This window comes from Stylophora pistillata, chromosome 10, assembly GCF_964205215.1.
Source record: "Stylophora pistillata chromosome 10, jaStyPist1.2, whole genome shotgun sequence".
In the NCBI taxonomy this organism is placed as follows: Eukaryota; Metazoa; Cnidaria; class Anthozoa; order Scleractinia; family Pocilloporidae; genus Stylophora; species Stylophora pistillata.
Window position 1 is genome coordinate 13,257,048 of NC_142528.1, and position 26,371 is coordinate 13,283,418.

Consider the following 26,371-nt stretch of genomic DNA (forward strand, 5'->3'; position numbering starts at 1 on the left):
ATAAGAATAGACGGACACTCGTATCGGCAAGCGGGTTCTATCTCGATTTAACATATCATCATAGGGAAATGTAATTGAAGGTAAAGAGGTGCTGTCTTATTCAGATCCAATTGCGTCCTATCCACCTGTTGTCCTTTTCAACGATAGGTTTCGTGAATTTTTTTCCCCATGAGGATTGAAATAGTTTTCATTTTAAAAAATCTTAATTCAATTGTAGTGGATTTACAGTAATAAATAAATAATTTGCATCCTCATTGAATCATTCGACCGTTAAGTACTGAACACTTTTTTGCGTTCATCACCGATTTTAAAATTCCATGAAACTAACTACATATATTACGCTGATTGCCATCCCTCAGCGGTTGTGTAACTTCATTCGTGACAATTCTTTTCCCTTTTTTCTTCAATTCTTTCTTTCCACAAATTTCTTGACTTTCGTTGAGGGAAAGATTTTGTTAAGAATACCCTTCACGAACCTCTCCATCTTTTCCATATTTAGATTTTCAAACTTGCTTTTCACCACAGTTTCCATTAACCGTCTTCAAAGTTTTCTTGTTTTTTCTGGGACTGTCTGTACCCTCCAATAGCTCGCCTTCACTTTCGGTATCTGATAACTGAGCGAGCTGTAGCTTAGATTTTTCAGAACTAGACCGTTTGTCATCTGATAGGGACCTCTCGTCCGTGACCTCTTCGTCTGCGCGGCAGTTACTTGTGCTCCGTCTTGTGTTCGACAAGAGAATAAGCTGGAGTTTCTCGCATAATTTCTTGAAACGATGAACCGGTCCTACGATGAAGAAGAAAGGAAGAAAAGAGTTAGCTTCTAACTCCGACAGACTTTGATTGTCTTGAACTGAACAACACCCGATTATCTCTTGTTATTTAATTGTGCACTGATTAGTTTCTTTTTACTAACTGCGGTCCGCGAGTAGGTCAAAACATTTGTGTCTACTACCAAAAACTACTGAGTGAAAGACCAATGTCTGTTTCGACTTGGTTTACGCACCTTCCCGCACTGTTTTGAGTCCTGAACGGTTCACCATTTGGTAGCGATTGGTCTTGACCGTTCTAATCAGTCGAGAACCTTTCGCTTATATTAAGCGCTCATTGTTCGCAATCAGGAGACGAGAAGCTAACTACAATTTTTCAGGAGAAAGGTGTTTTAGCCTACCCCCTAGCGAATATGTTGTCGTCAGTGATCACATCACTAACAAAGCCTACTGCACTCTACCAGCGGTCTCCCGTTAAGACGTCACGCCAGTGGATAGCGTGAAAAAGCAGGTGTTAAGCGCACACTGAGCGTGACAGAAAACTGAGAACCAACCACCAAGGTTAGGAGTAACTAGACGTATATTTGAGTGAACTCGGGATTTCAATATCGCACATCTGGAGTCATCTTTAGGGGACTGCCATATTGCCATTGTTACTGCCGTCACGCAATTTCATCATTGCCGGTCACGAATGTCTACTTGTGTTTATTTTTGTCTGCTGGAGTGTAAACAATGTTTTTATGGTGCTAGACAACAAACAAAATAATATATTACCACATAGGAATAGGTTCCTGCAGATGCCAAAGGTTGAAATTCAAGGACTCAGTTTACAATGACATTGTAAATCAAAGAGCATAAACTCATTGCAACACTGTTGTCCTGAATTTTGTCCAAATACCAACTCATTAGCTTGGCTATATGGTGCCGTTATTGTTTTGCTAGGGTCAATGTACATTGGAGTAAGACCAGGGTTTTTCTCTATATCTGAACTCAGTTGAAATTTACAATAGTTTGATACGTGTGTCCATAGTTAGTAGAGGGGACTTGGTTAGGAAACGCGGTAAACTTCAAAGGGCCGGCCTATTGTCTGTCCCCTGAGCTTCGATGGAACGTCGCGTGACCAATGACCCTGCACAGAACCAAAACAACATGGCGGACATGAACGACTTATTTTTCTTCGGCGACTATTTTGATGCCATATTGGAAACTTTGGTAAACGAGGAAGAATTACAAGAACACTTTGTCGAAGCAGCTGACTCTGTAAGTCTTTGAGAAGCCTTTAAAACGTTATTTTCGCCCAAAAACGTTGTAGTTATTGATGCCCTTAGCAACGGCATCGGTCGCAGTACATGTTTTTTACTGAAAGTCTTTCGATTTTTAGGTTCAATACGAAGAGGGAATTGTTTGCGAGTTGTGCCAAAAGAAATGCAAGACTAAGGCTGGATTAAAAGACATAAGACAGTAAAGCATAAGGAGGAACAAGCGCGGGGAAATCAACCGACTCAAGAAGCCAAATTCACTGCTGAAGACTTCGAAACGTTATCAATGAAAGCACGTGATAAAATAATTGAAAGAAAAATCTACTAACTATGGTGTGACTGACTCTTACAAAGACACATGGGTCTATTACAAGAAAACATTGATAAACGCCGAACTGCTCTCTACTTCAGTTTAATTATCCTTTGATATACCCTCACAGAACAATTCAACAAATACTTCTTCTCATGTCATTTGTGTAACTTCATTTAATCTTACACTCGTCGTATTAAGCTTACAAACATTCTTTGTAACTCTTCTAACCTTCACATAACGACGTAAACAAGAGGAATTCAGTACGCCTGAACGAATACGCTCATAAACAAATTCCTTCAGTTTTCTGCCCTTTCTTCTGAGACGTTCCAGAGCAGCTTCTTGTATTCTACTGGGTTTTAGATCACGTCTAAATACACGGTTGTGTTTACATGCAAACAAATTATGAGATAGCTCGTTTGATATAGCAGGTTTCGCTTGATATTCCTCGATAGAAGGTTCACTCGTAAAGGATCGCTCGTAAATTAATCTCTCGTAAAGTTCGCGGACCGACCCGTTCCCAAAACGCTCCACAAGTTTTAGTGTGGGTCTACCGATAACGGTGTGTAACTTTCTATGTCCATTGAATGTAATAGCCATCGAATTTTTTTCGCGTACATCAAGCTTGGAATTGTCCACGAAGGCAGCCCTTGCTTTACTTGCTTTAAACCATACGCTTTAGAGTTCATTCTACGCATGCACGTACACTTCACGCATGCGCTGTAGAGGAACTGCGTTTTGTGACTGAACGAAAAAAAAAAAAAATTAAGGCGAATTTATAACTCGGGCGTTCCCTTCGGAAAGCCCGAGTAAAAAGAATATCTTTGATCGTAAGCCTAGTATTAATCATGTGGAGGAAAGCTGATGGAATTACTCAGTCGTCTTTTGATAATAACCCATCAAGCATAGTTGACAATTTGTCTGAGCGATGTGTAAATTATTTATCACAGACTTTCTAGAAAACCGACCTAAATTACAAAACGCAAGTAAGTAATACCGAGAAACTGCAGTCAAAACAGTGTTAATATATTTATGACTCCAAGAATTCAAGTCACGATCGCCCAAAATTATTGAAAACGGCTTAGTTTTTACGCGGTGAAATTAACTTCTTATTTATTTTTCCCATATTTACATGGTTAACTTGTTTTAGCAAGAAAAGTAAAATAATTTACGAAGTTTACAAACTTGAGAATTTGTCAGTTGTCAGGAAGATAATCGGAAAGAAAGGTCACTTGTTTTATTTAAGTTTGTATTTAGGAAAGCGGCATCAAGAAAAGTAATCCAGTTTACCACGAGAAGAAATAAATAAAGAGATATGGTTGAGCGCGAAACACTCTCGGTTGGGCAGATGATATTCGTTGCCCCGGTAATAGATAATCTCGCGATTATCATGACAATATCTCCCGTAGCCTGAGGCAGCGGGTTATTTTGTGGGCGTTCTGAGCGGCGCCCCGTGAAAGTGAGAACCAAAGATGAGAAAGGAATGGGAAGGAGAAAATTGAGACTACACCCCAGGTTCACGCGAATTGGCTGCTTTCTTCTCAACGAGTGCCTATAAAAATGTAAGCTCTAAAGGCTAAATATTTACCAGACGCCAAAACAGAACAGCAAAAACGAGGTAGCAGCCTAGCACAAAGTTTGCCGGGGAAACGAAACTACAAAAATAAACCGTCATATCATCGCCGAGAATCTTGTCAGTTTTCTTCCGGAAGCGTCCTGAGAACACGCTTAACTCCATGAGTGATCAAGATTATCAATATTATAGGAAAATTCACTACTTGACGAGGGAATTCCCCGTTAAATTGCATGCGAAAACCGATATCGCACGAATCGCGAAGCGATGAGTGCGATATCGGTTTTCAAGTGCAATTTAATGCGGAATTCACTAGTAAAGTCATAGATTTTCCTTGAATCGCCTCGCTGAATAAAAATGAGGAAAAAAGGAAACAGTATTACTTAAAATTGTTAAGTTTACGTAGTTGCGACACAATATCACTTAGCCTCGTTTTCAACTCGCAATTCCATGCTAATACCTCGCTTCGTTAAGTAATCAGAATGCGAGATTATATTCAATGATGCGATTCTATCCGTAAGTTATCCGTACAATAACAATACAATATCAAGTAAAGTGATGATAATAGAGAAAAAAATTATTTAAGGAATAATTAGTTGACCCAACACCAAATTCTATGAACTAACTTCATAAGAATTGTGTTGCAGAAAGTTACGTAAATTACTACTGAGATTTTGGTAGCGAAAGAGTTAAGTTTGAAAACCAACCTGACTCAAGAACTATCGAGATCGTGTGAACGGGACTCTTATCTGTTCTGCTTTGGTCAGTCGGACAAATGTTCACAGATATGCGGACCGCCTTATTGAACATCGTCTTTCCTAGAAGATTGAGAGAGAAAAAGCTGATAAAACCAGATGTTTCAATAGCTTGTTTCATAAGCGAGAGTCAGAAACCCAGACGGCGGTAAATATGCGTTATTGACCAAGCGTGAGGTCAATATGGCAGGATATTGGCCAGGTTCCTTTTTCGCGTTTTTATGGACCGAGCTAAATGGAAGATAGTTTAGAAGGCAGTTTTGTTAAACAACGGATAAAATAATAGAACAAGATCCTCTTCAAACTGAAGTGATCTTCTCATGTTCTACATAGAGGGGGAGGGGGTGGGGGGGGGGGGGAGCGGCTGGAAATCCAGAATTCCAGAGGAAGACATTTCATGGATCAGGCAAAAAAAACGTGTAAAGATGACTTTAAAGACTATCAAGACTATAACTTCTGCCACCCTAACAATGTAATTTCTGATATTCACTAGCAACTGTCCACACCTACCTCCTGGTTTTTTGTATTCTGCTTTAAAGCCGTTTTGCGAGAGAACAGAGTGAGTTAAGTGGCTTACCTACAAAAACAGTTACTCATTATGCGTTAACTGACATATTACGGCTTAACCGGACATTGATAATTAATCCTGGTTCCGGTTGTTCGAAGGGTGGATAACGCTGTCCGATGGATAAATCTCTATCGGGCGGATAGCACAGTACGTTTTGTTGACAATAATTCGCTTTATTATATATATGGCTGTGTCTCACAAGGACTGGGAACCACTGAATTCACGAATTTGATTGGCTGAAATCAATATTGAAAGCGATCTAGATTTTCCCATTTAGACCGGCATCTAGACCGGTCTAGAAAAAAAAGGTACAAAGAATATAAAAAATTGGCATACAAGACAGAGCCATATAATAAACATCTTATTAACCGAGCTAGGTCAGTCTGTATGGGAGAATCTTGACCTCTTTCGCTGGTACAGACCTCACTGCATTCGGTCTGTACTGGCGACCTCGGTCAAGATTCTCCCATATAGACCTCCCGCTCGGTTAATAAGAACTAAGAATAGCAATTTATACGAGCCGTTGGATAGCTTTATCTAACCCTTGAACAACTGCCCTTGGCCGTTACACACAGAAACATAGATCGGCTAAACACCGTTTACACCGCAGGATAATTGGGTGCGGACTCGTCAAATAAGGAGAGAGCGGCTGGGGCTTTTCAAGTTTGAGGCCGTAGACGCCTAAGGCCCCAAAGCTTCAAGAAAGATGGTTACGTACCCATACTAACTAACATGGTGCTGATACTCCTTTCTTGGTGGGTCCGTATGCGGGTTTTTCTGTCGTGTAAACCGCCTTTTAGTCATACAAAAATATTTGGTTACCATACCAACTGGAACGCTTTTGTATTGAAGGTCGGAGAGCCAAAACTAAAGTAAAAATGACGGGCAGGGGAACCAGAACAAGTAAAATAAACAGTAAACAATCTCCTTATAGAGGGTTCCAAGCGCGTTTAAACACTGCTGATCAAGATATCGATTTCAATCTCAGATCTTGGGGCCGTTTCTGGAAAGTCCCGATAACTTAACGCGCCCCAAAGTCATGTTTCAAAATCCAAATTTAAAGAATAGGAAAGCTGGTTCTGGACCCAGAATGAAAACAGAACAGCTTTTCGGGCCCGTTAAGGTAACCGCGACTTTCGAGAAACGGGCCCCTGATTTGTTCCGACGTGGTGCGAGGTTTCCAGATCGAGGACATGACGAAGTAATACAAAACCAAAGCAATCCAGGATTTCTTTACGACACTTTTTTGAAATTTGCTCCGATGAAAAACAGCTTATCTGAGATTCAAGTCTTACTTACTGATAAAAATGCATGGACAACGTCCGCTTTAACAGTGCTGAAAGGTTTTTCTCTTGTCACGATAAAGAAAGGCTAAAAGGGAAACGAAAGAAGAGGAATTGGTATCAGTTAAAGCAATACATACATCAAAACGAAACGCGACGGCCTAAAGAGTGATTAGTATCTCATTTCTTCCCCCCAGTGGCACTGTTGTTTGAAACGATAGGATATAGAGAATAAAGGAAATGATCACGTACTTAGGAAGCTCTTGATTGTATTGCTAAACAAATTTTCCTCCTCAGCACCATAAGAAATGCACAGAAAACGGCGTGAAGAGTACGCAGGGCTGTGGTCTAGCAGCGCCCGGTGGCCCCTGGCACCTTACTTTTGCTCTTGGGCGACTCAGGAATCTGAGGTTTTTCATATAAAGCCTATGCTGGGCACCCTGGATTTCACAGTTTCAGAGCACTGGGCCCCCTTCAATTTTTCTTAGAGCACAGCCTTGGTACGCATATTGTTGTTAGGGGGTAAATGATTACGTTTATACAAGCAAGCATTCCATAACAAATTTCCTTCTAAAATTATATTGATTGAAAACCTTTTGGTGTAACAGCAACTCTCAACTAACTCTGCATCAATGAGATACACAGTAAACTTCGTCTTACCTCGTGTTTCGAGTGCGAGTTATGGTGTCCCAACACCAAATGACCAAACCACGAGCGTTTGACAATACTGAATGAAAAAAAAAACAACAACAACAACAACAAATAAACAAACGAAGAAAAAGAGAGAAAATCACCTTAGTACGTGTTCATGAGTTTCATAACAATGACTTGTGTGTATGGGTTTCTCCATCAAGCTGCAACACGTGCTTTCCTTAGTACGTGTTCATGAGTTTCATAACAATGACTTGTGTGTATGGGTTTCTCCATCAAGCTGCAACACGTGCTTTCCATGATTGATATTGAGATGTAATGTAATGATTTATTTAATGTCGAAAACGTGGGAAGTGCTTGCGCAATCTTCCGAGCCAGAGGCTCATGTTAAAAACGCTCGACAATAGATAATGTTTAGATAATTGAATTGTCAAAATATGGCTTAAAGAATCTGCCTCGTCTTTCAAAGGCTGAAACTTGACATTACATCTCTAAAACCAGCCTTCCGTTTTCTGTAGCCACTTCACTTCGGACAAACGATGCATCTTACAATTTACCGTAGAATCGCATCATTGAATAAAATCTCGCATTCTGATTGGTTAACGAAGCAAGGTATTTAGCGTGGAATTGCGAGTTGAAAACGAGGCTAAATGATATTGTTTCGCATCTACGTAAACATAACAATTTTAAGTAATGCTGTTTCCCTTTTCTCTCATTTTTATTCAGTTGCGCGATTTAAGGAAAAGCCATTACTTCAATCGTGAATTCCGCATTAAATTGCACTTGAAAACCGATATCCCGCGAATCGCGAAGCGATTCGTGCGATATCGGTTTTCGCGTGCAATTTAATGCGGAATTCCCTCGTAAAGTAATGAATTTTCCTATAATACTGCTGGCCAAAAAGTTTGAACAGAAACTTACTCAGGAGACGAGTCGGGCGAGGCAGACACTGGGCTATTTTCCGTACAATCTAAGCAACAAATGAAATAAACAAATTATCATTCAAATGTACCAAATCTATATAAACCACTGCTCGTCCGATTTTTCTAGGAAAAGAGATTTTCCTGTTGGGAGTCTTGTCTACTTTTGTCTTTCCTCAGCGTGAAGTCGAAAGATGTGTTAATTCAGGTGTTGCAAACTACGCGTACTTGTGCTACGTCTATCAGTCAGCCATTCAGAGTCGAGATTCTTTTCACCAATAAGATAGCGACAAAATCTGACAACCACGAACCATTACGACGTAAACTATACGCTGATTACAAAGACACACGCCCCTGGTTAATTGATTTTTGTGTAAACTTTGGTTTTGGATTTTCGAAACTCATTCAGAATGCGCTCCACGCTGCCGTAACTGATTGGAGTGGTTCTCAAAACCAGGTAATGATATCGCAGGTCATCTTAACTGGCATTTCAATACCTACTCGATAACTTTTTCCTGTGGAATCTTGGCGAGCTCACAATTGCGTTTTTGAAGGTGGCAAGTCGCGTCCGCCAGGGGCTACCCGGTGGTGTGGTGGCGTGGTGCGTGGGCGATTCAGGAGGGGTAGACAGTGGACTCTCTAGTTGTTGCACAGTGTATGGCTGATGCCTGGGACTCACTTGTACCAAAGGACTACAAACATTGAAATAAAAAGCAGTGAAACAATGGCAGACAATGTTCCATGATGGAGAAGGTCCACTTCTCTAAGGAAACAAACAGAACACGAGTAAAAGTCATTAACTGGGATGCTACAAGTACCATGCGAATCGGAACATTCCTTTTCAGTGCGATTACGATGCTTAGGTGCTATTGAATAGTATACGGAGGCACTGTGGGGTATAGCCAGCCAGGTTAGAGGATTTTGCACCACGTGGTCCAAATAAACAAATCAAATTGTCATCTTACAGGCTAATCCGGTCACGTGATTGATTTATTTGTACCACATGATAAAAATCCCTGCCAACTGATTGGCTATGCCCCATAGTGCCCATGTATGTACTCCACTTATAATGATTATCCTGGTGCATCTGTAGCCAAGTTGCCCTCTCACAAGAGTGACTTACAAAGGAAAAATTAAAAAGAAGAAAAAGTCAGGATTATACATGAGCGGATCCACGATTGAAAACAGAAAACACATGAAGACAAATACGTAACCAATTCGCTCTGACGAAGGGCTAACGCTCGAAACGTCAGCTATTTAACTCGTTACGGTGGCCAATTTGCAATTTCAACTTAGTTGATATTCCAAATTACCTTGTTACCCCCACCGACGCAGCACCAGAGTTTCTTTAGAAACTTTCACCCTTTATTCATTACGTAACTAATTGTTTGGGAGACATACCGCCGTTCCTATTGACATTTCGACTTCACCGTTTACAATCTGTCATTTATATTTTCCTAATTCTATGATCAGAGGGAAAACGTTCCTTCGATTTTATGGTAATCAGTCGATCCCGTATGCGCTTCCAAGGGCTGCTGTCATTCGACAATAAAAAGTTCATGTTAAACTGACCGCATTGCTCCAATTTAAGTATGGGACTGATGATATTTTTGCTACAATGTTAATCACTTCTACCTTACGACTCCAGAATAAGTCTCAGCTCTTGTCCTTGGAGTAACAGGCGGCGAAGCAGTCAGAGAACTTTTTCTGTTAACGGAGGTGGAACACATGACAATGACTACAAAGGTTTTAAAAGTATGATAATTTTTGAGTCACTTTCCCTCGCTTCAGGTAGTTTAATTAGTTAACCTTGAGTTCTTACTGGTTTCTTGAGGCATTAATCTTCGATCTAATTGGCTTTTGTGTAAAAATTGCTTTTAATCCCCCGAAACTCCTTGGAGATGCGTTATACATCTCGAGTTATCATTAACCGTTATTGGTATCGTTAATATCGTAAAATGTTTTCGTTACTATACCGACCTCGGTCGTTGCAATCTGGGAGATCCACACGAGTCGACCCTTTTTCTTGGGGCATCTTCCACTACAAAACAAAAAAACAGTGTCACTAACTTTAGTCATTAGAGAAAGGGCAATCTGAAACGAACATCTTCAAAGGCTAAACTTCTGAATTCATCTGGGACTCTTTCTATGTTAAGCTACTAATAGCGCAGCGATAGCATTTTTCCTTTTTTTTACCTTTCTTTTTGTGTGTATTTGTGCTACCTTGCTGACCATTAATTTATTTTCATTAATGTTGTTGTCTACTGGCTGCCTGGCTCCGCTTGCCCCTCTGGTTATTCCAGAGAGCCAGCACTCTATTTATTTTTAATACTGTTTTTCAACTTGACACAGGCAAGGAAGTACAAATAAAGATTGTTGTTGTTGATGTTGTTGTTGTTGTACTAAAAGCAGTCGCACTTACACATATCGGCCAAACACGATGTTAACTTCGACTCCAAGTTATACATAACTCCATCAGAACGAAACTGATTTGTCAGAAGGAACCACTAAGAGTTTTAAAGTAAAGTCAGGTAAACAAAAGAGTGACAAAGTCGCCATTGATTTTATCAATTGCCACTGATTGGTTGAGATGGCACGAGTTTTCAAGGCCAATCACATGACGTAAAACAGCGAAACCAACAAAATCTCAGATTACTCACGACACCTAACTAACACCTAACTGATACCTAACTGACACCTAACTGACAATTGCTCTTTTGCCAAGTGCGGGAAGGTGCCTCGTAAATGTAAAATATTTCAAGAAACCCTTACATATTTCTTTTAAGTTCTTTATCGCAGCCACTGCTGAATCCTCGTGAGTCGGTGATCTCTCTTTCCTCTCTAGTAGCATGAAGTAAATGACTTTTTCTATCGTCTTTCTAAGAATAAATGAATACACGTCAGGGTTTATTCCAGAGCGCGACTTTGAGGAATTTACACGAATCGACTACGGTAATTGTTTGAAAGGACTTACTCTTGCTTCAAGAGGTTTCGCAAAAGTCGTTCTCTATTCTTGAAGCAGCCTAAGGAAGACATACTGTGCAACACATCAGGGTCGATTTCATCTTTACTTGGGATAACTTCCGTCTTTATGAAAAAGCAAACATTAGTAACAATCAACATCATCATCATCATCATTATCATAAGCTTAACCATAATAAATAATAAAACCAACGGGATAAACCCATCTGTGCAATAATTACAGGTATGACTTAAGGCAAAGGTTTTATTACAGACAGAGTACTCATAAATAATCGAGTTACTCCTCCTTTTAACGCCGCTCGAAGCGAAGGCTCATTTCTCAAACAGCCGCTAGTTATTGAGCCGTTAAGTATTCGTGCCGACACAGCGGTCAAAAGTTTGTGCATGTGCGAACGTTGTAAGGGCTAAGTGGCGGCTTAGGGTATCAAACCCAAGTTGAAATTTTCGACGGGAAATTGGCGCACAGCTCGCCAAAATCGATCCCCTAACGAATGCCCTGAATACGTTTGACTTCTATGTGAGTTAGCACTTTTCAATACGTTCTGCGGGGAAGGGGAAAAAAGTTAGTACCTTGACAACGTCGACGACGTGAGGCTCCAAAGGCAGTTCGTCTTTAAAACTGCAAATAGGTCACATCAAACTCAATCGGAAAAAAGTGTGTAAACAAGGAAGGAATTTCAAGTATCTGTCTCTACCATTGTGTTAGCAATGACATAGGTATTAGTCTTGAAGCAACTTTCAACTGAGTGTTCAGAATAATTCTAGATTGCTTTGGTTCTACTTTACTTCGCTCTGCGATTGGTCCAGAAAACAAGCACCCGTTTCTCAACCAATCACATGCAAAACTAAACTCAATCGCCGCGTGGTCGTCCGCGCTTTCCCGCGCTTTATGCAGTTTGGTTGTTTTCCCGCGCTTTCTACAGTTTGGTTGTTTTTACTTTGAGTTCTCATTGTCTCTTTAAAGTATTTTCGTTTCTTCTGATAAACCGTTGTAATCACTTTGACCCTTTCACTCCCAGATCTCATTATTAATTTTCCTTACTGTCTGCCATTCCACTCTTTTAATGTTATTATGGAAAGTCTGGGATTGGATCAACTAATAATCCCTTAATTGATTTTTTCCTTTATTCTCACCACTTGTCTGCTTGATATTCTATTGATATAGTAAGGAGAAATTCTGTCTTGGTCACTCATGGGAGTTAAAGGTTAATTGGTTTTGATTTTGGTTTTCTAAGACACTTAATTGAAAAGCGTTTTATTATCTTGTGGCAAAAATCGCCTACCTGTTAAGAAAACTATGCTTCTTAACATCCTCCATCTACAAAACAACAAGAATTACACCATCAATAGCACTCTAGTAAGTCCAGAAATGAGGTGATTTCCCTCACGATTGATCTAAATCACTATTTGGGCAACAGACATTGTTACTCAACTGTAAGTCTCTCCGCTGGATCTACAGTGATCATCCCTCGGATCATGTCCTGCACATCAGTTGGTATGAAGACTGGGATGCTAAAATGTCCCCTCTTCACCTAAAAAAAAGACAAACAAGCAAAGGAGGTCAAAACTCATTGGGAAAGTTATTGAAAACATAATTATTCTTTATTCAAATGTACTAAATAAGACCACTTTTTGCCACTTCAGGAGTAGACACAGAATTTCCCCTCCTCTTTCTAACAATGTTTGTAAAACCAAACAGTCAACAAGTCTTGGTAAAGTTTACAAGGCACCCAAAATTCAACATTGTTTGGAGGAGGGTGGAATGCCGGTGGGGTGGGGTGGAATGGGGGTGGGGTGGGGTTAAGGATTCTATTTTAGTATTATCGCGCTAAGTGAGAGACATTCTAAGCGAAGACTCTCTTGGGCGGCGGTATGACACAGTCGATGAACCTCAACTTTTCTAAACTTTCTATATTGGTTTTGTTGGGCTAAAAAAAGATGTCTCCACTTTTATCCTTATACAATCTTACCACTTCTCATAAAAATCAACGTTAGCATGAAAAGTTTAGCTGAATTGACTGTTTAGCATGCAGTTTTGGAAAACGACTGAACTTTCGTAACTAATGTAACCGGCCCTACTTGGCGGAGAAAACTTCTGAAGTCACCTTAAACCTTTACAAGGTAATTTGGTTATACCAACTAAGTTGAAATTGTAAATTGGCCACCACAAAGAATTAAAAAGCTGACGTTTGGAGCGTTAGCCCTTCGTCAGAGCGAAAGACGGTATAACCAGATTACCTTGTTACCCCCACTGATGCAGCTCCACAGTTTCTTCAGAAACTTACCCCCTTCAAACCTTTACACCCTAACATCAGTATGCATCTTCTCCATACTGTTCTCTATACAATTCCTGAGCTACTGACAAGGAGAATTTGTTTAACAATCAAGAGCTGTATATATGCACGATCCTTCGCAGTAAAGCACTATTTGAGCAATAGTGAAAATCAGACCTGAAAAAAATTTCAGGCCTGTACGGGATTCGAACCACTGACCTCTGCGATACTAGTAGATACTCTACGATACTCTGCGATACTCTACTAGTATCGCAGAGGTCAGTGGTTCGAATCCCGTACAGGCCTGAAATTTTTTTCAGGTCTGATTTTCACTATTGCTCAAATAGTGCTTTACTGCGAAGGATCGTGCATATATACGTTTCATAACCGCAGTTCATACATATGTTTCATATGTTTGTTGTTGTTTGATTTATCATCTACGGGTTTATGTCGAATTAATTTGATGGCCTGCTCCCAGTTGGCTTGTTAGCTCAATTGGTAGAGCGCTGCACTAGTATCGCAGAGGTCAGTGGTTCGAATCCCGTACAGGCCTGAAATTTTTTTCAGGTCTGATTTTCACTATTGCTCAAATAGTGCTTTACTGCGAAGGATCGTGCATATATACGTTTCATAACCGCAGTTCATACATATGTTTCATATGTTTGTTGTTAATCAAGAGCTGTGTTAGTTAATGATCATTTCCTTGATTCAGGGTTGCTATTGCAAGGAGAAATTAATTGCTAGTCACCCCTGGGGCAAGGTTAAAGAAGTAAAAGCATAGTAGGCACTATTATAATAGTATAGTCTGATTATACACTCACCTTTTCCAACAGGTTTCTTAAATTTTCATCATCAAAAGGAAGCGCTCCCTGAGAAGAAGACGAAGAAGAAGAAGAAAAACACAAGACATAAGAGAAAACCTTCTCATTTAGTTTTCTTAGTATTTAAGCATGTATGCTTGTATGCTTTCTGCCAAGGATATGATTTTCCAGTTTCCAAATTTAAGGTGAAGTATGTTTAGGTGGGTTACCAGGCACTGTCAGAGCATAAACTTGTTGAAATGAAGACAGGCAGGCAGTAAACTGGGTGAGTATAGCCACTATGATCTCTATCAGAAGGAGGAGGATGGAGGAGGGGGGGGGGGTGTGGGGGGAGACAAGAGAATGAATGAAATAGGAGTGTTTATCTCACAAGCAGTGTAAGAGAGTGCTTTTTGCAAATTGTTGCAAAGCAAAAACTAAAGTGATTGAAACAGCCAATCAGAAGATGGGATAACATTACAAGGAGCCAATCAGAAAGCAAAGTAAAATAAAGCACAATGCTGACAATGAATTAGTTTTGAGTCTAAGAGGATGGCACAAGTTTTCTGGAACAAGCACATAGCAAAGAAAAGAAAAACTAGAGAAATCCCGGATTACTCTTAACACTCTTTTGGAAATTTCTTGAATCGAATAGATTGTGCTTTTAGCAAGGTGTTAACTTACAACAAGCAGAGCATAGAGGATAACACCACAGCTCCAAACATCTGCTTTTCGACCATCATATTTTTCTCCCTAAAATACAAATCACTTCACAAAATTACATCAAATGCAGATTGAAAAATGAACAGTTTACAACAATTATACAAGACATACTATAAAGGTTTTGGATGGTACATACCCGAATGACTTCTGGGCAAGCATAATGTGGAGACCTGGCAGAAGAGGAAAAAAAAAAAAAGAGGAAAAAATCACAAAATGAAAAGTTGAAGTTTTCTAGCATGCACCTATAGCATTTGTATTACCATAATACAGCAGACAAGTGTTATAAAGTAGAGACAAATGCAGCATACCCACAGCTGGTCTCGAGCATGGCATTATCTCCAACCTGGCAATAAAGTGACACCAAATATTATTACAACTATTGAATGTAAGTTGGAGCTTTGTATGGCATTACTTTAATGATTTGTTTTTCCCAAAGGATCAGTCTGAGCCACACTTTTTTGACTTGAACTTGTTTTTTTTTTTTTAAATACTCCTTACAGTAACTCTTGCTGCACAGGAGTAGGGACAGGCCACATTAACTTTCACCCCCACCCCCCCACCCACCCTTGCAATAAACAGAAGGAATGGCAGTATTCCCTTGGCCCAGCCACTGACAGTTCCGGGCTGCACAACCCTTTGAAGGGTTAATTTGCTTGCACATAAAGGAAAAGTAGTAACACACTAACTGTAGATTACAATTGAAAATTGGTGGGCTCAAAGATTTAACCTCTTTTTTTGCTTAACATACACATTTTCCCTTAAAAAAAGTACTGCAATTACCAAGACACTTAGAAAATAAACAAAATTATAAATATAAATTTGTCAAAATAATTTAGAACTAATGCACACACACACATGTTCATTCAAGTACCTGTAAAGATGCCATTCCAAAGTCTGCAACTTTTATATTCATCTTTTTATCGAGAAGAAGGTTCTCAGGCTTCAAATCTCTGTGGCTAAAATATACAACTTGAAATTAGCAAGCAAAAGCCAAACGTCTGACTATTAAGAGTACACCTCTTCAGGAACATGATATAAAAACTTAACTTAGGAAATAACCAAAGACAAATGATTACAAATTAATTTAAGCCTGTAAAAAAAACCATTGCCCACATTTACATTAAAACTTGATGGCAATATCATGGGGAAAATCAAAACTAAACACGAGTTACATACACCATTAAAAGCAACACTATAGAAGTTTTCATGTGTGTTTTAATCAGCTTTTTATTCTGTTCCCACACACAGTGCTTTCTTTCACCAAGACTACAATTAGCAAGAACACAAAAAGGAGTCAGGAAACCATGAACACTAGGAGAAATTTCTGGAGTGCTATATTGTGTTGAGAGGATCCGACCAGAATCAGAACACATTTCAAGTCTAAATGGTTTTCTGAGATTGACAGTAAGGCATGGTCAGTGCAAAAGTAAATTTGAAACATGCACTCACCAAACACAATGCTTGTGGCAAAAATCAACAGCCGAGATCATCTGAGCAAAAAATCGTCTTGCCTACATAGGAGAAAGGAACGAAAAAAACTCCTTGAGAATTCTTTGTCCAGAAGCAAATATCAAACTTTACACATTAATTACTTTAAATACCGTACTGTAATGTAGGTTACAATTTCAGTAAAAATTGAAACTTGTAGTTGGACAAAAATTATTTAAACATATTACCTCTCCCAAAGGAAGCCTTCCTCTCTTAACCAGGTAGTCAAAAAGCTCACCACCAGATACATGTTCTAATACTAAAAATCTAAAACACAAAGAGCGAGATACATTTGGGTTAAACCCTTCCTACCCCAATATCAGAATGCTTAGTTTCTCCATACTGCTCTCTATAAAATTATTTTTTTAAGTGCTGACAAGGAGAATTTTTTCACCAATCAAGAGGTTCTTTAGTTGGTGATTATTTCCTTTATTCTCATGACGTGATTTGGGGATGATATTGTAGGGAGAAATTAGATGCTAGTCACTCTAAGGAATTAAAGGTGTTGGTCAGTGGTCTCTCTCCATTTTATATGTTGAACTCTGTGATCCGCCATCTTGAATAAAAGGGAAGTTCGTGGCGAAGTTGATAGTGTTGTATTGTTCAATTATCCTGACAACTAAGGGTTAAATGATGAAAAACGGAAGAAATTCAAATCCTTACAAGCAGTGTCATAATGACAGCTGAAGTCAGTAACTTGTGATAAAGTAACAGTCAAGTACAGTATCAACTCTTGATGGTAGCAAAAACCACACCACTGAGTTTCCATTATGATTGTACATCTCAAGCAAGACACTGACTGACTGTCTTTCTACTAGGTTGACTATCATCAATTATAACCCACCCATTAATTTTGGCACAATTTTATTGGTTACTTTACATCATATGCTGCAAAATCATAGGACAGTTATCACGCAATAACCCCCATCAGCGTCAATATTTGTCCTCCAATTTTTTCCGTGAAAATGAAACATAGTCAACACAAGAGTTTCAACTTTTCCACTCTCCTATTTACATGGAAGGAAACCAAACTCGTTTTTTTCTTGCTTGCTTGCATCAATCACACGCATTCGCCATCAGATCACCACTGGCTATTTTACTCTGTTTACGCACTTTAATTGCGATGTGAAAATTAATGGGAGGGTTATAAATTAAGTAAACCCTGTTCTGGCTTGCTGGTCGGCCAAATACTCATTTTTCGGACGATCTCTCAGCCGCAGACATTATCGGCCGACATACCAGCTGCCCAAAGGGATTTATTTACTAAATATCTTCTGAATATTTGTTGACCACTCACTAGTGCAACTTAGAGGTAACAATCAAATTTTTCGTAAGTGGCTGCCAATGGTATAATAGGCAACTGTGCCAGGAAAAGGAGGAATTCACTAGGTGAAACCCAAAGACAAGCCCATTCACATGCAGGTTAAACAAACAGTGATAGAAGGTCTTGTTAGCAGTGATAAAACTCTGGTGACATGATTTTATTGATACCCTTAGGTACATCCATCAAATACTGACCAGTGAGTCAATTAACCCTTTAACTCCTTAGAGATCTGATTGTCCATTCTCCCCACTAGCTGCTACACATTTCATTGTAAATTGGTTATGAGAATTTGGTGTTAGATGAGGAAAACAACCTCTACCTGATAATTAGTTTTGGTATTCTCATTACCTGTTTGCAGGATAATGTAAAGATAATTATTATCGGGAGAAGTTTCATGTTGTTAATAATTACTTCCGGGAGTTAAAGGGTTAAGTGACAGGAGCTGTCATTTTACAACAAGGCTGTGCTCTAAGAAAAATTGAAGGGAGCCCATTGCTCCAAAGCTGTGAAATCCAGGGTGCCCAGCATATGCTTTTATGAAAAAACTAAGATTCCTGAGTCTCCCTTGAAGAGCAAAAGTAAGGGGCTAGGGGCCACCGGGCACTGCTAGAGCACAGCCCTGTACAAGATCACAGTTTTTCCCCATATTTCTATGTGGGACCTTTAAGATCTTTAGAGGGATCTTGATACAGTATAAGAGCAAGATTATAGAAGATATTTGAAAGTTAACATCAGCAGAGAAAGTAATAGTTTTGACTGTATCTGGATTCAACTTACAGATGTTTCTTGCTCTCATAAACATCATACAGTCCAAGGACATGGGGATGATCAATAAGCTTCATAATGGCAATTTCTCTCTCAACCTGGGATGAAGAAACCAAGATGCACACATATGAATCAGCATCATTCAATATTTGATACAGCATGTTAAAAAAAAATTACACACGTGTCAGACTTATTAAAATGCCCTAAAAAAATTTTTTCCCAAGTCATTTCCCAGATTTTGAGTGACACATATGTGAATGATTTTGCTGAAAGGTTTACAAGTACAAATTTCAAGGAACCCCTGAGACAATTGATCTAAACAGTTTTCTGTCTTGTCTTTTCTTGCAACTATTTCTTGTTTGCCAGCCTGGGTTATTGTGCTTTCTAAAGCCTGAAACTCATAAATTTCAAACACAGAAGTTTTGGTAAACACTTAGCTGAAACTGATGTGTTTATCACTTAAAATAAACACACACAAGACCTGCAGTGGCTAAACAAAGTAGCATTGTACTGGTATATAATCTGTGCATGAATACTCACTATTCCTTTAAGAGCACCTAAATCTGTTATTGTGCATGCTCTTAAATTTAAAAGCATTTGCTATTAAGTTTTCCAAATTTAGAGAGGAAGTTTAAGTCAAATGTAATACTCTTTTCTCAAGGTCAAAAAAGAAAATCAACTACGTATATGTATTACGAACAACATATGTACGTGCCTATTTTCTGAGAAAAAAAAAAACTAAGAAAAAAAAGAATACACTCCTATTCCGACCAGCATGTTCTTCCTCATAATAGTCAAATAAGTATCTTGAAAAAAAAAATCTGCTTCTCCAGTTTTCAATGAAACCTGAAAAAAGCTAAAAATTCGCTAAAATAAACAAAATAAAGTACAATTTTACAGTGTACTTTGAACCAAAACAACACAGCCTACATATGTAAATAAAACACAGCATGGAAGGATGACATGAATTACAAATGAATTATTATTATTCCTCAGGGTCTATTCCACATGTTCTTTTATGAATATATCATGACAAATGGATCAAATTAAGATTAAAAACAGTGATCTGTAAATTTCTCATTTACAATTTCCTTTCTAAGAAAAAGTTCATTTTCTTTAAGTTTTGAAGTAGATAGCTATTATAAAATGCAGACAGCCTAGGATATTGAGTTTTACTATCAATCTGTGCTGTCTTCTTGGCCACATCTCGAGCTGATGATTCAGACATGTAGATGAGGAATGCTATCATAGTAAAATCAGTGAATTTCGCAGCTTTTTCCCCCCTTGAATTTCATCATTCCTCGGTACTGTGAACTGCATTCATGAGAAAAGCTGAAGCCCCCCCCCTCCCCAAAAAAAAATCCACTTGTTTTATTCAATCAACAATTCTTACAAATGATATCATAATGGGGAATCACAATTTTTCACTTGATCAATGCAAATTTGCCATTAAGGAAAAATGTTCAGAGTAAGCCAAAAAACCCAGGCCCATCCGTCTATTTCTATAGACTGATGAACAATCTAAGAATTTATTTCACACTTCCTTTTTCTTCTCTTGGCAGATATTTGATAAGAAAAAAAGTCTTAATTTTTTTTATTTAAAAGGATCAAATTTTATCATGTTTCATTATCAGTGTAGGAAATTAAAAATAAGTGGTTTCTTTATTTACATCGCACCATAGCTAAAGGTCATGCAATGCTTAAGAAACCAAAATCTTCACTTGAATTGCACATATTTGTTTTGTAAGATGATCAACTAGTGCTGGCCTGAAAAAATTGAAAATTTTATCAATACAACAATTACAGAAATGCAGGCTTAAGTTGTGTTGATAATTTCTCATTCTAAAAATAGCTTGACAAATAATTTCACTTGCCATACATTTATGATAATGAATCACGTCTGAATTGCACAAACAAACACAGAAGCATTGCAAAACATCAATCTGTATAAATCTAGGGTTCTTTTCTCATGAAAAATATTTTTCTGAGCCAATTTCTAAGTTGATCCCACAGTGGGCATTTGTACCACACCATTCTGAATGCGAAATTACTTGCACAGCATAAAACCTCGCATTTAAGCTTGGGGTAAATTAAAAAACAATTTACTCATTAACCATTCTGGAATTTTTTTCCTACAAGATATTAGTGATCTATAAGGGGTGGGAGGACCTGAGAAATTGCTGGTGGTAGAGATGGTGTGGAATTCAGCATCCTGAGGACCACACCTTTGAAAAGGAAACTTAATATGTCATTTTCACTTGTGTGAGCAATATCATTAGGTAGTGGATGCTTTGCTTAAACACTGACTCCATAAAAAGAGCAAAAGACACATTTTTTTTACACAAGACTAACCCTCAGCAGTATAACTAAGCCAACAAAAGACAGTTAACTTATGACAAAAAGAAGTGAAAACAGTCATTCTATACAACTACAGGCAAGATGTTGGATCGTAGTTTTTTTTTTTTTTTTTTTGCTGAAAATTAAGATGGTGAGAAATGTCCCTATTCAACAGAGAACTTCAATAATGACAGTATTATCATAGAAGTTGCAGAATGAACTAAAACTGCAACACCTCCAGTAGAGCACTGCTGTAGTGGAACAACACAAGCAGTGCAAAACCTGAGTCTTTTCAATAGAAAAATTTTTTATCAATTACAACAAACGGCCTTAACATCATACACATAACTCCTCTATGATGTATACACATTGTGGCAAAAATGATTTTTTCTTGAGGAAGTTTCACTGAAAAATCATAGCATAGTAGGTACAAAGGAACACAGTTACCATACGATTTTCTCAGCAGTAATTATATATGGCGACATGGTGAAATTTCTGCTTCCTGCAGACTGTCTGACAAGAATTATTTGCATTTGATTACTTGATTTCCTCAATACAGATTCAAGTGCAAACATGATGTACTATTTAATTTCCTTTATGCATCAAGAAAAACAAAACGAAACGAATTCTTCAAATCTGACAATTGGGGGTGCAATTACTACATGCACTATGCAAATAGAAAAGAGCCCCGTTGTGATGGTGTGACCGACGAAATGTAATGAAATTCACAAGAAATAGACATGTCGAAGAGTTGATCATGTTCACACATTTCAGAAAACATGATATATTCTGATGGGGAAAAAGATAAACTTTTATCACCTTTTTAAATGAATTAGATTAGGGTAAAGAGAATTTTTAAGTGAGACTCAAACGGCGAATTGAGATTTAACTCAGACTGTGATTGATAGAAGTTGTTTGCAAGGTAACGTTGAATAGATTTCAAGGGTCAAATTTGTACCACAATTGAGCAAACTCGTGGAATCTTACTGGGATCGTAAGTTCTAACATCGAACAAAATAGTCTCCTTCGGTTTCGAACTCTCGAAAACAACATCTGCATGTTTTGTAATAAAAATACCCTAATTGGCCGGTTGACATAAGATAGTCACCCAAAACTAACAAATACAACGTGTAGATTAACGGAAGCAATTTCTAGAAATTCTAGCGTATGCAAAGAAGTTATTTATCCGGATAAAGTTCTCTTCTAAACCAAAACAATTTTTTCTTTCGCAAAAGGACTGCCCCCGGAATAACGTTCGTCGGTTGAAAGACAAAACGAACCATAAACCCAAGTTGACATATTCTATTTTGCCTGTAAAGAAAACAAAACAAAACAACCCAATATGTTTTACCCTGGAATAGAAAAGATGAATGATTGTTTTGTGTTTTATTTTATGTCGAAATTGCCATCATCTGTCATGTAGTTGGCGGAAGATTTTATTTGTCACGGAAGATTTACGAAACAGTTAAAGCGCACAAACTTCCTTCAGACAAAAAAAAAAATTTTGACCCTAACCTCAATAAACAGGCTAAACGAAAAATCTAATCCAAAATATCCTAGGGAAACAAAGCAAGCCTGAAACTCATAAATATTTCAAACAGGGAAGTTTTGGCAAAAACTAAGCCGAAACTCGAGTGTTTATTGCTATACAAGAAACAAACAGGCATGCTACGATACTACTGGCAAATGACGCGTAAATAAACTGATTTCCTTCTCATATTGTGCAAGGATGTTGGCTGCAAAGTATTACAGATAACCCCGTTACAAGATAATGTGGAAATAAATGGCGATCTGTCAAGCCGTTTGTTATTTTCATCGCACAATCAGATGCAAATTGCATGTTTACATCGTCGGAATATTCTAGAATCTTTCAATTTTTCTAAAAAGTTCATATTTACGTTGAAACGACCAATTTGTAAGTTCTTACCTTGCTTAAAACTTGTTCGCTAAGCTTCGTGCGGTCAATAATTTTAACTGCAACTTTCTTCTTAGTGACACAATTTATTCCAAGTTTCACGAGCCCTGTTGAAGCGGAATAAAACACTCAAGCGAGCTGCAATAAAAAAATGAAAATAAAAAATTTAGAGAGCGCGAAATCACTGATTCGTACCGGTTTGCCCTCTTCCCAAGGTTCCTTCGAGAATGTAGGGTCCCACAGACCGTATTTCACATCCCGCCATAGCAAATCAAAATTTTCAACACTTGTAGTGCCGAACGGATTTATAAAAACGCAAATACTCCTCAAATTTGCTGAACTTCAGCATCATTTCGGAAACCATACGATAACCAGAACAAAAACTCGCAAACTCCAGCTTGAAAGGCTTCAGTTTGAACCTCATTATACTACATCTGTCAATCAAATCCTATTGTTCCTTCATTGACTGTGATTGGTTAGCGCCCATTTTCACAAACAAACAACGAACAACCAATTTTTTTTCGCGGCAAATGGGCTGGGATCACGTTTTCTTTCCCGCACCTGGCCGCGAAACGATATTTTTAGGCAGATTTTTTCCCTTGTTGACAAGTAACTTGCGATTTATTTAATTGAAATGTTATTTCCACCACTTTGGTATTCTACACATCCAGAAACCTCCGATTCAAGAGGCAGATGTCCCTGCGATGAAAAATGATAAGTTAAACCATTTCAAGAGGTCGTAAAATTGCTGTTGCGATATTAGAACAAATGTAAATTTGATCAAAGTAGCCATGTTTTTTAAAGAAAAATCTATTTGTTTGGCACAAACGTCATTTGGCTTTCTAGATTTAAACCTATTGCAACTTGTTATTACCACAAATTTAAATGAAATGATAAGATTTAGACTTCTGTAGTCACGCAAGCACAAAAACGCCAAGAAAAAAGAAAAAAAGACAAATTTGAACTCTTTCTGGATATTTTTAAAGAATATTAGAGGTATCACAGAGATCTGAGTGAAGAAGATTTCTAACATGCAGAATCTAGTATACAAGCCGGCACCTATTAGTATCTCGGATTCCCCTCGTTGTAATAATTTAATTATGCTCACAAAGTCTCACCAGGAAAGGTCAAAAATAATAATACGGCAATTATGATAATATGAACAATAAAATTGTAATGAAAGTATTAATGGTAAGTGGTTCGTAATTTGAATATTCGAAGATCGCGCTCAAAAATTCAACATTATTCAGTAATCCGGTTTACACTCTCGACTCTTTCAATACTGCTGATAAAGAGGAGTACGGGCGCTTGTCTAATACTGATTAAGTCTACAGTATATTCTAACTTTATAAAAGCATTTGGTCTAATGATAACTAAGAGAAAAAAAATCTTAAATATGAGCAAGAATTGATTTTCTTTCATAATTGATCGGAGTCATTTGCTTTAATGCTTATCGACCACTCGTTCAGGTCGATCGATCTCAAGTGCCAAAGAAATGCGACGTAATCAAAATTTAAGCGCCGAACCCCTCAGATGTAAGCCAGGCTGTTGGTTGCAGAGGCATAAAAAATCTTGCCGATTTTTTAATTCCCAGACCCACCCCTTACTCTCCCGTGTATCTCCCAGCTCATCAGCTCCCCCCTCTCCCTAATTTCCGATCCGAGCATGCATCCATTGTTGTATCACAGGGGGCCCACACTAGCGGCATGTCTGGTCGTTTGTTCGAAGTATAAAGAAACGTATGGGAGAATATTGAAGAGTCGTAACATCGTAAACTTATATCGAGGAATGTCTATGAGTAAGAGTAACAGTAAACGCAAAATCTACCAAATCGCTCAAATTCGCCATTCAGAACCACAGAAACGACAATACACGGCAAGTGAGGTAGGTTTACATTTATTTTGAGCCTTAACATAAACATTCCTCGATATAAGTTTACGATATTACGACTCTTCAATATTCTCCCATACATTTCTTTATATTTCGAACAAACGACTCGGACACGCCGCTTGTGTGGGCTCCCTGTGATTGTAGTGGGAGCAATCGTTCAGCATTCTAAGCAGCAATGTGGCTTCACAACCTATTTATGCATTCTTCATTAACTAGTCAAAATTCTGAGATACTTTGTTAAATACCCAAAAAAAGTAATTACTCGACTAGTGTAAAGAGGACAGCCTAGATTCACCCCTTCACACTGAAAGGGTGTATCTTACCTTAACAGACACAAGAATCTTACGACAGAAATCTGATAAACGCTTGGTCACGGTGAGGGGGAAAGGTGGGTTACCTGTGACGGACCACTGAGCTAGCTCCAGTATACTTCATAGGACAGATAGGCTCAGCTGTGGCCGTCCGGCATGCAGTCTCGTGTGCAGTTTTCCTAAGGATATAATAAATGATTGTTCATTGTGAAGTCATTGTGGCTATGGAGGTTTGTCTCCTGGACGTCTAAACTCATTTCTTTTGGCGATTGAGCCACTCGCAATTCAACCGTTGGCCAGAATTCTCGGCAATGACGTTAATATCTGCCAAGAGATAAGAATCTCTTGTATCTACTAAATGCATTAATGGTTTGTATGATCTACCTAGGGGATAACGAAAAATATCAAATATTAAGAGTGATTTTGCAGAAATCACTAAGAAAGCAATGTTTGAATAGGGTGAGCCCTTTTGGTTCGATCTTATTATGTATATGTTACACTGTTCATTATTTGCAACTTCGTGTGCAATCTATGCTTGGCTCTCAGTCGATGGAACCAATCGAGAAATGCGGTGTTTTATTGATCGACCACTGTCTCCACTTCCAGGGGCAGAAAGCTAATAACTTAAAAGAGGCTATTACATGCATCATATTCTGAGCTGAAAGGTTAGCCTTCGAGCGATTTCTTCTCAAGTAATAACTCTTAAAACTTCACTCTTTCTTCATCCCCAAGCAACCCTAAATCGTTCTCTCACGCAAGTTTTTAAGTGCCGTTGGTGGATCTGAAGCGAAATTGTGCGAAATATTTTTCCCAAAGCTTTATTCTTAAATGCCAGAAGTATACGGAACAAAGTTTTTGACCTACAAGCATTGCTATTTATGGATTCGTTTGATGTTGTTGTCATAGTTGAGACATGGCTGGATAGTAACTATCAGGACTTTGAACTTAAGCTTGAAGGCTATAATATTTTTCGGAAGGACAGATGTAATAGGCGGGGTGGTGGAGTGCTTATAGCTATCAAGAATCATATTTCTTGTATTCGCAGGACTGACCTGGAGGTTAATTTAGAGATGATAGCTCTTGAAATTCGTCCAAATCCTACTATTTGTGTACTCCTTTCTGCATTTTATAGACCACCGGACGCAGATGAGTTATTTTTGTCACAATTCAGAGAGTTTTTGGATAAATATTCAGGAACTGGTCTTTCAAATCTTGTTGTAACTGGGGACTTTAATTTTCCACACATTGACTGGAATCTTGGATGCCCTATAAAGTCAGACCCTGGAATTAAGGATTTTTGTAGTATTTTGGATGATTTCTATTTGGTACAAAAGAACCTACATGCAACTCGAGATCTAAGAAATCCTGGACCTTCTGGCAATATTTTGGATCTGGTCCTAACCAATAATGACATCTTGGTTGAAGATGTGGCGGTGCATCCGCATGCATTTGACTCAGACCATCATCCCCTTACCTT

At 38.4% G+C, this 26,371-nt stretch overlaps 1 protein-coding gene and 1 long non-coding RNA gene across 4 annotated transcripts in view; one reads left to right on the forward strand and one right to left on the reverse strand.

Moving 5' to 3' along the window:
* Positions 1-23,133, reverse strand: part of LOC111346086 (serine/threonine-protein kinase BRSK2) — a 25,005-nt gene extending 1,872 nt beyond the window's left edge. The window contains exons 1-24 of one of the 3 annotated variants that reach the window (XM_088735753.1): positions 22,889-23,128; positions 22,706-22,800; positions 18,454-18,539; positions 16,541-16,619; positions 16,314-16,375; positions 15,736-15,820; positions 15,173-15,207; positions 15,001-15,034; positions 14,826-14,894; positions 14,163-14,210; positions 12,502-12,600; positions 12,352-12,386; positions 11,639-11,687; positions 11,061-11,173; positions 10,859-10,965; positions 10,067-10,127; positions 9,722-9,793; positions 8,588-8,778; positions 8,088-8,136; positions 7,176-7,242; positions 6,532-6,603; positions 5,175-5,241; positions 4,617-4,727; positions 1-784 (exon numbers count right to left, since the gene is read on the reverse strand). The exon at positions 1-784 is cut by the window's left edge and continues 1,872 nt beyond it. In XM_088735753.1, coding sequence (XP_088591879.1) covers positions 504-784; positions 4,617-4,727; positions 5,175-5,241; positions 6,532-6,603; positions 7,176-7,242; positions 8,088-8,136; positions 8,588-8,778; positions 9,722-9,793; positions 10,067-10,127; positions 10,859-10,965; positions 11,061-11,173; positions 11,639-11,687; positions 12,352-12,386; positions 12,502-12,600; positions 14,163-14,210; positions 14,826-14,894; positions 15,001-15,034; positions 15,173-15,207; positions 15,736-15,820; positions 16,314-16,375; positions 16,541-16,619; positions 18,454-18,539; positions 22,706-22,800; positions 22,889-22,958 — 2,037 coding nt within the window. In that variant the 5' untranslated portion in view covers positions 22,959-23,128 and the 3' untranslated portion in view covers positions 1-503. Of the gene's footprint in view, positions 785-2,422; positions 3,081-4,616; positions 4,728-5,174; positions 5,242-6,531; positions 6,604-7,175; positions 7,243-8,087; positions 8,137-8,587; positions 8,779-9,721; positions 9,794-10,066; positions 10,128-10,858; positions 10,966-11,060; positions 11,174-11,638; positions 11,688-12,351; positions 12,387-12,501; positions 12,601-14,162; positions 14,211-14,825; positions 14,895-15,000; positions 15,035-15,172; positions 15,208-15,735; positions 15,821-16,313; positions 16,376-16,540; positions 16,620-18,453; positions 18,540-22,705; positions 22,801-22,888 lie in introns of those variants that run through there. The other 2 variants (XM_088735754.1, XM_088735755.1) reach the window with 2 other exon arrangements.
* On the forward strand, positions 1,916-2,430 carry LOC148721881 (uncharacterized). Its single transcript, XR_015992407.1, has 2 exons — positions 1,916-2,027; positions 2,149-2,430. It is a non-coding gene; the product is annotated as an uncharacterized LOC148721881 (long non-coding RNA).
* Positions 23,134-26,371: the final 3,238 nt, after the last annotated feature.